This window comes from Colossoma macropomum, unplaced genomic scaffold (genome assembly GCF_904425465.1).
Source record: "Colossoma macropomum unplaced genomic scaffold, Colossoma_macropomum, whole genome shotgun sequence".
Lineage (NCBI taxonomy): Eukaryota > Metazoa > Chordata > Actinopteri > Characiformes > Serrasalmidae > Colossoma > Colossoma macropomum.
The window spans coordinates 27,074,297-27,086,371 of NW_023494801.1; the positions used below are offsets into that span (position 1 = coordinate 27,074,297).

Consider the following 12,075-nt stretch of genomic DNA (forward strand, 5'->3'; position numbering starts at 1 on the left):
TTAAAAACAATTATTTATTCATTTACTTTTGTTATTTATTTACTTAATTTTTTGACCTCCCGATGTCTGTGCCCATGCGGATCATGTTGAGAAGCTGCTGTCACTAATTACCTGGAAAGTATTTTTCCTTGATCTCTGGTCACAGTGGAATGCTGCGTTGCTACAGTTTCCATTTCAGCAACAGCGTACGTGACCAGCAGAGCCTGTCAGAAGTCATAGCAATTTAAAGTAAAGACAAAGTCACTCTCCTGATTTACCAACTGTGGCTAGATAGTTAACTAGAGTACAGTCACTTCTTTGTTTTCCAGGCAAAGTTAATAAAACAGGATGTATAAGCAGTTATAATGGGAGCTGTGAATATTCCTAACCACTTATCCCAGAGCTTTTGAAACTGCAGCACTTTATAGCAGAAAAATCCTAATTTAAATTAAAGGGCCTTTATCCTTTCACACCAGTCTGTGTCTATGTGTTTGCATGTTTTATGGTGTCTTACCTGCATTCTCCCCCCTCTTGTAAATAACTGCTGTGAATGGCTTGTTCTTCCTGCCGAGCTTTTAAAAGCATCTGGTTGTCATTTTCTTGAATTAGCCCACAACAAGGAGTCCGGCAGTTTGTGAAGAATAATTTGCAGAGGCTGTGATGCCAAAGGCCTGTCGAACAGCCTAATTTATGTTTTGAAATATTGTATAGGGTTTAAAGCTAAGTGAATGAATACGACATAGTACTGCTTAAGGTTGTGGTGTATAGCTTAGCTGCTGTAAGTAGCTTTATCTACACAAATGCAGCAACTCTTAGTGGAGACATGAAGCAGAACAGAGAAAAACTGGGATAGTGTGCGTTTCTATGCAATAAATAAATTTATTAATTAATTAAGTTGGCTTAACAAAGCCAACTCACTGTCTTCCGCTGAATTATTCTGCTCTGTTTTTGTGTGGGTTTTACAGGTTGCAGTTTTCAAGCAAGTACCACAAAATTTAGCTGGATCGAAGAGACTATATCTGAGTAGCACACTTGTGCTTTTGGGACCGATCACATGTACAGACAACAGGTGTTGTGCCAAATTCCGCCTACACCGCAAAATCCAACACCATGTTGTGTATTTGCATGTCGCAGAGTCTCGATTACATTTTCGATATGTGCTGTTTTGTCAAAATATACTTGGTTGTCTGTCAGTATAATTGCTATGCAAGCATAAACACCAAAACATATTCTGGCTGATCTCAACCACATCTAAAGATGAGCTGGTGTCTACAAACCTTTGGACATGTTTGTATGTCCAGTGTATATTTGGAGAGCAGTGGTAATGGACTTTGTTTGATATATCTGTATCTTCCAAGAACTCAGTGAATCCTTGTTAAATTAATTTATCTCCTGAAAGGGTGAAAATTAACTAATGATGACATTTAATATTTAAAGTGTTGTATTTTTTTGTCCACGACAAGTAAATTGTTATGTTTATCATACAATAATAATCTAATTTTCATTTTAATGTAATGTGACTGCAGCGTATTTTTTTATGTTTTTACTGAGCAAAATTCTTAACCTAAGCAGGGTAACAAACTTGAAGTTATGTAATGGTCTGAATTTGTCCTTGGGCCAAGCTTGTGAAACGTCAGCATTAGATATTTATTGTGATAGTGCTTTTCTCACTGTGGGTCTCCCCTCCCCCTGCCACACACAGACTCCACATCAGACCACCATCTGTTGAAAATGACTTGATGTTTCCTCTAGACATCTCATTTGCTTATTTCCGTGAACTGTAGTTTCCTCTGGCTTTTTTGTGCCCCTGCTTCACAACAGCTGTGCAGTTGTGTTTGAGCCATAGACAGCTACTCTCTTCTCGTTGCTCTCAGAGGGATAAAGACGGTCTCTTGATAAACTGCTGAAGAACAGGCGGATATCGAATGGGCTTCTCATCAGTAATCTTCCATTGGGAAAATGTTTCAATAAACTGTTACGATGTAAATGGAGTCCATTCAGAGTGGTTTAATGTGAAATTCTAGAGAACCTTGCAGAGAATTGCTCATAGTGGTGGTGATGGGAACCAGATTTCTGAAGAGTTTAATGCCTCTAAAAGTTTTCTTACAGAACGTTGTTACATGACATGGTTATGAATGTGTAGCCTTGTGTTTGAGACATTGTTCAGTAGTATTTTTGAGAAGGTATTGGACTAAAACACGTTTTTTAAAATACATTTGTAGTGAAGTGCGCTGCAAGGCAAAACAGCACTACTTAAAAAAAACAAAAGACGTGTGTAGGTCTAGTAAATAAAATGGCTATATTTCTGTTGTAGACATCACAATCCCTGGTTCTTAACACCACCACTGTAAAGAAATCTTCTCTAGTTTCTCTAGGATGGAGCATTTTAAAACTCTCAATCACTTTCCTTTCACCTTCATCCACTGAATAAAGCAGAAAAATGAGTGATATTCCTCTTTAACAGCATAACACGAATGGAATGGAATAGGGTGGGCGATATGACAAAAAATATCATGATACTTTAAGGCATTTTCTCAATGCACAGTACATATCATTATATTTCGTGTTTCTGAGGTTTGGTCAGTTGGAACAGCGAAATAGGACCCACTAGTTTACAACATACTATCAAGAACTGAGTACAATTTTTATTCACAATTTCATATACCGCACTTAAATCAAATTAACCAGGCCTAGTTAGTCTTTATAATGAAACTTGCAGTTCATCTGTGGTCTTCATTGCCTTATATTAAGTTTATTGTTAAGTAATGATGATGACTAATAAACTGACAACAACTAGACAATTTTAGTTGTTCTAGTCAGTTTATTACACACGCCTGTCTTTTGCTCTGAGGAATTGTAACATCTATTCACATGCTCTTGTGAATTTACCACTGTTTTACCAGCATTACATATAAAAACTCTGAGCTGCTAAGTTTTTGTACAAATGCGCACACCAACACTGTTCCATTTTATCTCTTGCAGGTTGCCATATAACCAGTACTTTGGTGGAGTGTCCTCCATGAGCAAAGAGCAGTTTCTGAAAATTAATGGCTTTCCAAACAACTACTGGGGCTGGGGTGGAGAGGATGATGACATCTACAACAGGTCAGTGAACTCCCTGGGTAAACACACATGACGCCAACAAAGGGCGTTCAGACCCAGCAAATAAAAATCTGGGATTTGTGAAAAATTCTCAGTCTTCTGTTCTGACTTAAATTGAGCTTTTATCACATCATTATATTAAAAAAAAAAGACATGGCAAAGAAAAAAATGATCTTTTCACTATCTCATGCGAAGTCCACGTTTTTGCTGTTTTCCATTTTTCATGGGTTTTTAGACTGATGATCGTCATTGTAAGCCCAGTTTCTTATTGTAGTGGTTTCCTCTGGAACTTGACAGTAAGCTTTAACAACTCATAAATTGATAGAAGACCTAGTTTATTTACAGATACGACTGGCCAGTGGTGAGAAACTGCTGCATGTCAGCCTCACACTGCTCTGCTGGCTAAACATTTGCACAAAGCTTTAGGTAGTTCTCTCACTATCGATAGGTAAGCAAACAGGCCTTGGTCTAAACCAAGCATGTCAAACTGCGGGCCTTTCCAGATTAGCGTTAACCGTCAACCGTCATCTAACGCTGGTGGACTTTTTTTTAAATAATCAAAGCCTTTGTCATTGACCCATGTATCAACACTGATATATACATGGAAAAATATTGGATATCGGCATTGGCCTGCAGTTTCCGTATTGGTGCACTTCTACCAAACATTGAATCAGTTGTTTCAAAGAGCTAAATGAACTAGATTACTTAAGCATGACATGAACTGAAAACGTAGACACGATGATTAAAGAGTAATAATAGAGAGTGGAGCTAAAGAATATTGTGGTTTACAGATCTATTTTAAAGGCCTTTACACAATTTATTTTTGCAGTTTATTTGGACGACTGGAATTAATTTGAGCATGTGTATAGCTGATTATATCTTGCACATTAAATGGAAAAAAAAAACTTATTTTATTCGCCACCCCCCTGTGATTTTTGCAATTCTTCTTAGGCGACATGAACTCTCTGACTTGCAGCTCTTGTCTCGTCTGCTGTTGCCATGGCTAAAACCAAGCTGACAGTTCAGCTGTGTCCTAGCAACTGCAACTTTTTTCTGTGTAGTGAGGAGAATTGCCAATCAGTAATGTCTTAAGGTTAATCAAATGCTACAGGGTGCTCCCGAGTGATTCCAGAACGAATGGGTTTGCAAATACTTACTAATTTTTAAATAGAAAATAACATAACAGCACAAACTCCATTTATAGGACATACTAATTGTGCCTCAGGTACATTTGCGACGTCAGTGAGAACGAAACGCTTCACTCAGCCAATGTGCTTATCAGCTCGCCAACTATTCGGCACATAGTAGCAGTAATGCTAGTGTCCTGTGACAGCTGAAAAACTGGTTTGCTGTAGGAAATCGGATGATGTTAAGTTTTCTTTCATTTTTTAATTGAATACATCTTTCTGCTTTTCAAAATTAAAGGAAGCACAACCTGCTCAAATGGTTAGAAACAAGTTTAATTTCTCGTTGTGTAACAACCCTAATTCCTACTAACACATTGGGGCTTTATCTTAGAACACGTAATCTTTTGCATAACTTTATACAGGGATATATTTGACCCCTTTTCTTATACTCAAAAGTGCATAAGCATTATTTAGAGAGCACTGCCAGCAGTAAGGCAGTGTTTATTTTCACAGTATTCTTGTTGCTGTTGGCAGATTACTTGATGTCGTCCAGCAGCTGGTCCTTTTCGCCAGTGCAGGTCTGTTACAAAATTAACTGAGATTTATCAGGAAACTTATTTACTCCAAAAAACGTTTTTACGCTGGCAAAAAAACAAGTGTCCAAGATGGACTTTAAAAAGCGCTTTCAGCTCCTTGGAAGTACCGTCTAATTGCTTCTCAGCATAGCTTATCTTTATTAGGAGTGCATCATTATTAATCAGCAGCATATGTAAACACAGAGCGGAAGAGTGTGTACTGAAACGAAGTTGTTCTTGTTTTCTCAGGCTGAGCTCCAAAGGGATGTCCATATCAAGACCCAGTGCCGTGGTTGGGAAATGCAGGATGATACGTCATGAACGGGACAAACAGAACGAACCTAATCCTCAAAGGTGCGGCTATTGATATTTACATAACATGCCACGCCGACCACTCCGTCCAACACATATCAGTGTGCTTCTTTATCTTCCACTTTCTACTTTTTCACTTGCCGTGACTTGCAACAATCTCAGTGTTGCTGCTTTGCAAAGAAGGCATTGAGATGTGATAATTTTTCTTTAAACCTATGTGATTTCAAAGAACCAGCACTGATGTAAATGTCAAACCTAAACCTAAACCTATATAAGCTGGGTAAACATGAAACAGAGCTTAGGTTTACTCAACGTGGGTGGAGGTTACATACATTTGAAGTACCTTGCATACCTTTGACCTCTAAAGTCCTTAAAAACTATGGTGGGGAAAAAATGTGAAAACCCTTTTCTGCTTCTCATGATCCAAATAATCATGTTAGTGTCTCTTTTCAGGATAACGATGTCTCTGACACTTTCAAAAATAAAAGCAATAATCAAAAATTTGCTAAACAAACATTAGGATGGTCTCAAGTCTCATGAAACTTGCTTTAGAAAGTTGAGACTGTTGTAGCTGTTGCGAGTTGCAGGTGAGTTCCAAGAGAAGTTTGAGTGAAATTTAGTTTAATATAACTAAACTTGTGTAAAAGTTTCAGAAAATGGGTGTACATATCACTGGAATGAATTGAGGCGGTTGTTATGCATTAAGGGCAATTCCTTACCAGTTTTTAGCAGATAGTACAAACTGCAGTTATAGCACACACTAAGTGACACGGAAAGTGCTAAAAAACATCAAACACAAGCTCAATTTGCACTCTTCCTTTGTAGGTTTAATGAAATGAAAGGTTCATCTTCATTTATAAAGTCTAACTGTACAGCTAGAATGTACAAGATAAAATACAATGCGACTGTTAACATTAGCTGAGGTGAAAACGGAGAGAACAGTGACACCACTTCTGCACATTCTTATGCAAAGTTACTGTTTATTTGCTGGATTAAACATACTGGGAGAAAATTTAAATTGAAGTAGTAAATAGTACATGTCAACGTGAGCCTGAATACCCCACCCGTATTCAGGCTCTTCAACGTAAAAGTCCTGGTAAAAGCAAAACTAAGGCAGCCAAAATTTTCTTTTCCCACTGAACTTCTTACACCACAACGTGGCTACACCACAATCGGTGAAGCGGTAGCTGCGTGTAAAGGTTATAACACCAACAACCTCATGAAATACAAATACAACATTCTGAAGCAGTGCAGTGTTTTTACTTTGCTCAGTGCAGCCTCCTGGTCTTAACGCATAATTATAAGTAGTTCCCTGCATAAAACGCTGGGTAGGATATTTTGATGGCTTAAATCACCTTATTGAAAATGCTACAAGCATAAAAAAATATGAGGCTGAGGTTGGGTTCCTATCCGCCAGCTCCTTGTTCGAATTTTCCTGTTTAACCTTAAATGGTGCAGCGGTTACATGCTGGTGCCCCAGCTGTTATAATAGAAACTAAGCAGTATCAGTATTGGTATCAGTGTTGCTAAATCTTAATGACACCCATCTTAGTGTTTGGATAGCTGATTGTTTCAATGTCTCTTTGAAGCGTAACCTTTCGTTGATTTAAGTAAAAATAATTTCCACAGATCCTCCACAGCGCATGTGTCCTCACGGGCCAAAACACTGCAGTCTTCGGCACACAGCCTCTTTAAACACACCTGATTCAGCTCATTGGCTAGTTGGCAAGGCCTTCATGAACTGAATTCAGAGCGTTAGGTGAAGGTAAACGCTGATCTCCGCAGCACTTTAGGCTGGAAGGTCCCCAGTTTGACATGCTTGCTCTACAGAGAACACACTTCTGTATATTTTAATACACAATTATTGTTTATTTGTTGAATTTAGCATAATAGTAAAAAAAAAAAACATGTGGTCTGTGCAGACATTATGGCACATTTTGTATTATAATAATAACACAAATAAATTGTGAACTAAAATTTGCAGGAAAATGCCATATTTAACTTTGTTCCCTGTGGAGAATGTGCTAACTTTTTTTTAGTTAGAAAATGAACAAAACATGCAATTTAACCCAGGTGTAATAGGCAAAATTTACATTTCCATAGCCTACATCGTCAACCTTTTTCCATTTATAACATTTTTTGTAACAACCCTTTAGAAATGTAGGCACTGTTTGTTGTTTACTGTCACAGTAACAACTGAGTTAGTATGGCGATAAATTGTTGCTGTCCCAAAAAAGAAAAAATCTCCAAAATAGTCATTTTTATGTTACAAGGCAAAAGTGTCCTGAACTTTCAATGTGATAACAGGAAGGAGTTTTTATTTCAACTAATTTTGGAGCATTTCTGTTGGTCAATTGATCCTGATTTCTCACTCACTGTAAAGGGCAACTACTGTATTTAAACATTTAAAAACAAAAATAAAAATATATTTATTTGTATATTTTGGACAGTGACAAAATATTGAATTTGAAATTTAATGAAACAAAGCATTGTCCTAGGTATTTTCAAGCCCATGCTTCCATGTCGGTGTTAACTCTGCCATTTTTCATGTCTCAGGTTTGACCGAATAGCTCACACGAGAGAGACCATGCACAAAGATGGCATCAACTCCTTACAATACAAAGTGGTCAACGTGGAGAGGGACCAGCTGTTCACCAAAATTACAGTGGATGTGGGCAAACCTCCAAACTGACACCTACAATTATGAACATCTACTGGATACAGTAACCAAATGTGCCTTGACTTTTGAGAATTGCATTGGAGTTTTATATCATAAACTCTGTCTTTTTTGAAGAGAATTCTATATTTTTAAAAGACCTTTCACAAATTTCTTGCCATCTTTGCACAACTGCGAGGGGGAGGAGGACGTGTGAATCTTTTACAGTGGAGGGTTGCGAGTATGCCGCATGCAGAGGGAATCGTTTTTCCACACAAACTGACATGTCTGCTTTTTCTTGTGGACATGCTCTTTAGCAACCCCCCACCAACTGTTCGCCTGAGAGACTGCTGCTAAGGAAAGAGCCAGCTGTCTGCCGTGATCGATGTAAATTGCTGATTTGGGTGCTCCTGCCCTTTGCGGGCATGTGAAAAATTGAAGCTTACAGTGTGTGTGTGTCCATTTTGGAGTTCACTTTGATTCGAGTTGATGTGTGGTTCAGAGAGAGGGGAGGGTGGTGGACTCTTTACGTTTGCTAACATGTGTCAGCACTTCTTCATTCCAAGTTAAGCAATGCAAAGAATTCGGGCCAGTGCCAGCCTAGGTCTCAGTACCGTGCCTTTCATTTTTATGCTCGGAACCAAAAATAACCCCCTTACAAAAAAGCGATTTTTCTCATTTTAATTTTAACTATCTGAATGTAAATCCCAGGCTGTGTTCCAAATACAAAGGGATTGTAAAAGTATTTCCTGCATATGCAATAGACAACCAAAGTGGAGTTTTATGCACCTGTTCCCCAGATACAGGCTAAGTCTTGTCTTTGGCTATATAGATGTTACAGGAATCATTTTCCTGTGTTACCTCTAACATACAGTCATTTACCACTGGCAACAACAGTTTATAGTAATAGAACAGAAACACTTAAGCTACTGTTTAAAAGTTTAGAATCACTCGCCTAATTACTAAGTTTTATTATTTGATTCAGGCTGAATCTTCTTCCGTCTGCTGTCAAAATTCACAGATGACATTGCTGTGGGGATACTTGAAGATAACAAAAAGCATGCTAAAAATATTGAATATCTGGTAGATTTGACCCCATGGTAGTTTGTTCCTCACTGTTCCTTAGATTATAATATTATAAACTCTTTACCAACAAATATTTTTTGGAAGTTTTATTCAATATTTAAAAAATTTCACTTCTCACTTCTTCAACTCTGCGAAGAAGTGAAAAGAAAATGATAATGATTTATTTACATTGTATTTTTGCCAATTCATGATATTTGATCTCCACTTTTCAAATATGATGATCTCTGCATATTAATTCTGTCAGATCTTATTTCACAATGATCTGTACATTTTTTTCTCAACATTCCTTTGCCTAGTCCATCAACTCTTGTTGGACTAAGCATTTTCAGTCTAATAATTGAAACAAATATATTTGACAAAATATAGTATTTTATCTCAGTAAAGCACCGTGGCAGCCATTAAGGTTTTTCTTTTTACTTGCAACACACTTTTTGTTTTGGTTTGCTTTTTTAGTGTTTGAGGTAAAAGAGATTCTGCAGTTAAAAGCAATGCAAACTGGTTGATAAAAGCACATATATATATATATATATATATATGTGTATATATATATATATATATATATATATGTGTGTGTGTGTGTATATATATATATAAATATATAGTTAATGAGAAATAGATATCTATAGTTAATGAGAAATAGATATGTGAACACATTTTGGTAATTCTAAATGGGGTAAAAAAAGTCAGAAAAAGGTAGAAGTAGAAAGTTGAATAATTTAATGATTTGCTCCAGATCCCCTACTAAATTATATGGAAATTGTTTAGCTGTGTTATGATTGTAACACTCAAATACATGAAGCATATCCACATTGGCCCACAGTTCTCATAGTCTACGTAATTTACACATGAAAATGTGATTAAAAAATATTTTTGGGCGTGAAGTTTTTCATAAAAAATTTAATTCTTTGATTCTTTTTTTTTTTTTTGATAGAAATTTTTGATGTCAGAAATATTTTTTTTACTGGTGAAAATTATATTTTGGTATCAAATTGTAAAAATTCAATTCATAATAAAATTATAAGAAAATGTAATTTTTCATTTGTGAAAATATGAAAAAATATTTTTTTTACCAATATAAAAAAAAAAGAGTAAAAGCTAAAATGACTTGCCATAGTTGTCTATTCTGAAGTACAGGGTGGTTTTTGTTGGTGGTAACTGACTGTATGCTGTAGATGTGGCAGGTAGAGTTCAGGTTGAGGAGAATAAAAAGCTTCCTTTCATATAAAATCTGTGCATTTATTCCTGGATTAGGCTTCTTTTGTGTCTCCCGAACAGCCAGGCTTTAAAAACAACGTTCCCTTTTTGTACTTTGTCCTGTACTCGCTCGATATTGTGGCCTGTTCATTTTGCACAGTGACCGCTGACCTGTAAGAAAGCACATATATGCAGTAAGCTGTTGTGGTGTCTGGGTGGGTGGAAGAGGGTGTGTGTGTGTGTGTGTGTATGTGTGTGTGTGTGTATTAGTGGAAGGGTGAGGGGGGCTGGGGATCAAAGCCATTAAGATTTTGACTGGACTGAGTTAATCAGCAGCGTAAATATTGTTCTCGTATGCGTCTTCAAACGGCCTTCTAAACTTGAAGTACCTTCTCAACCTCCTTCTGACCAAATTCCTTTCCTCATATATACTGAGCAAGGAAAATTCAGCCTCAGCAAGATGAATGTACAGTTGGAAGCCTGGGGAGTGACTTTTCCAGCTGTTGGCTGAAGTCTTTTCAAGACGGAGGTTGCCAGTCATTGTGTCTGTGTGTCAGAATGTTGGTCTTTTCCTTTCTTTTTTCTTTAAATGCCAAGACGGACAATATCGCTTCTGACTTTGATTGGCTTGTAAAACGTCAGTGCTGTCTACCTTGCCTTTTAATCTGACACAAATCTGTCACAAAGTGTCTGTTTTTTGTGTTTTTAGATTATGTATTACCAGGTTGTAGATCTGTTTGGACAATGGCCTTTGATCAGAGCCAGCGCATAACTACACTTCAGGGTGTTGTCGTTTTCCTTCTATTACAAAGATAACTGCCTTATCTGTTCTCTATAAATCGTTTATTTTCTTCAGTTGTGTTCACTGTGCTTTTTGTTTTCTCCACACTCATACATGCTATTTGTTTATTCACTGTCTTACTTGATTTCTGAAGCCTTTCTATTGTAATGCTGAAGATGAAACCAATCATGATCTTAAATAATTAAATTACTATTTGATTTAATTGATCTCTGGCCAGTTTTGTTAGGACGTCCCCCTCCCCTTTGGCCTTCTGACAAATTCTGAAAAGGGGAAACATATTTTCAGATTCTTTTTTATTTTTTTGGCAAATAATGATTCTGGTGGATGTAGCCTAGCCAGCGTATTTGTTAGTGATTTGGTAATGGCATTCTGACTCTCTTCTGTGAGTCAGATCAACTGGCTCAGCTCTCCAATAAGAACAGGCTCTTATGGCTCTCTTCATTCAGTAGAATGAACATTTGTTCCCAGAACTGGTGAAGTTAGTGATGTCATTCAATTAATTTTCCATAACACCTCTCATGTGTTGGCTGTACTTCAGCTTGGCTAGCTCTCACTGTGTGTTTGCTTAATGCTTCAAAACATTACAGCCACCAAATAGGTGAAAAGAACAGTATAGGAGTAAATGCTGTGGCTTCTATACACAGTTGGGTAATTGAAAAACATAAAATTATGATGAATTAAGTTACATTTATGGTCTAAAAACAGCCATTAGGGTGAACCAGAAGAAATATCTGTATGCTGTCAGAATTTCGCAGATTACCTTGCTATGGGAACAGGAGAAAGTGTTATATTTTACCCCACATTAGTTTGTCCATGAAAACAGCCAAGAACAAAACCAGAGATTAACTAACAAGCAGCAGTTTTGGGAATAATGTAGGGGCGGATCCAGGATGGGGGGTCTTTTGATTTGCAGCTACAGCATCATAGCAAGATCAACCCATTTGTTCTGTCCTACCTTACAAAACAAACACAGCTATTTAATTCAGATTGGCTCACGTTGTTCATCTTTAAGAGCCAGCTCAACATCACGAATGACACATCACTAATATTTGTGAAGAACAACAAAGTGTGCACTGTTGCAGTTAGTGTAGTGTTTTTGCTTGACACAACCTCGTCTTGCGCAAGTGAAAGGTTCAAAGTGAATTTGTGACGTGCAGCTGCTCAGGCTGAAAATTGTAAACATGAGGCCTTCTATATGAGTCACTGCTCTTTAGTTCCAGTTTATGGCTCCTTTTTTTTTTT

General features: G+C 37.2%; 1 protein-coding gene across 1 annotated transcript in view; it reads left to right on the forward strand.

Annotated features, from left to right (window-relative positions):
- Positions 1 to 11,035, forward strand: part of b4galt1l (DP-Gal:betaGlcNAc beta 1,4- galactosyltransferase, polypeptide 1, like) — a 31,041-nt gene extending 20,006 nt beyond the window's left edge. Inside the window, exons 4-6 of the mRNA XM_036590352.1 lie at positions 2,962 to 3,084; positions 5,033 to 5,137; positions 7,652 to 11,035. Coding sequence (XP_036446245.1) covers positions 2,962 to 3,084; positions 5,033 to 5,137; positions 7,652 to 7,787 — 364 coding nt within the window. The 3' untranslated portion in view covers positions 7,788 to 11,035. The remainder of the gene's footprint in view (positions 1 to 2,961; positions 3,085 to 5,032; positions 5,138 to 7,651) is intronic.
- The last annotated feature ends 1,040 nt before the right edge of the window (positions 11,036 to 12,075 follow it).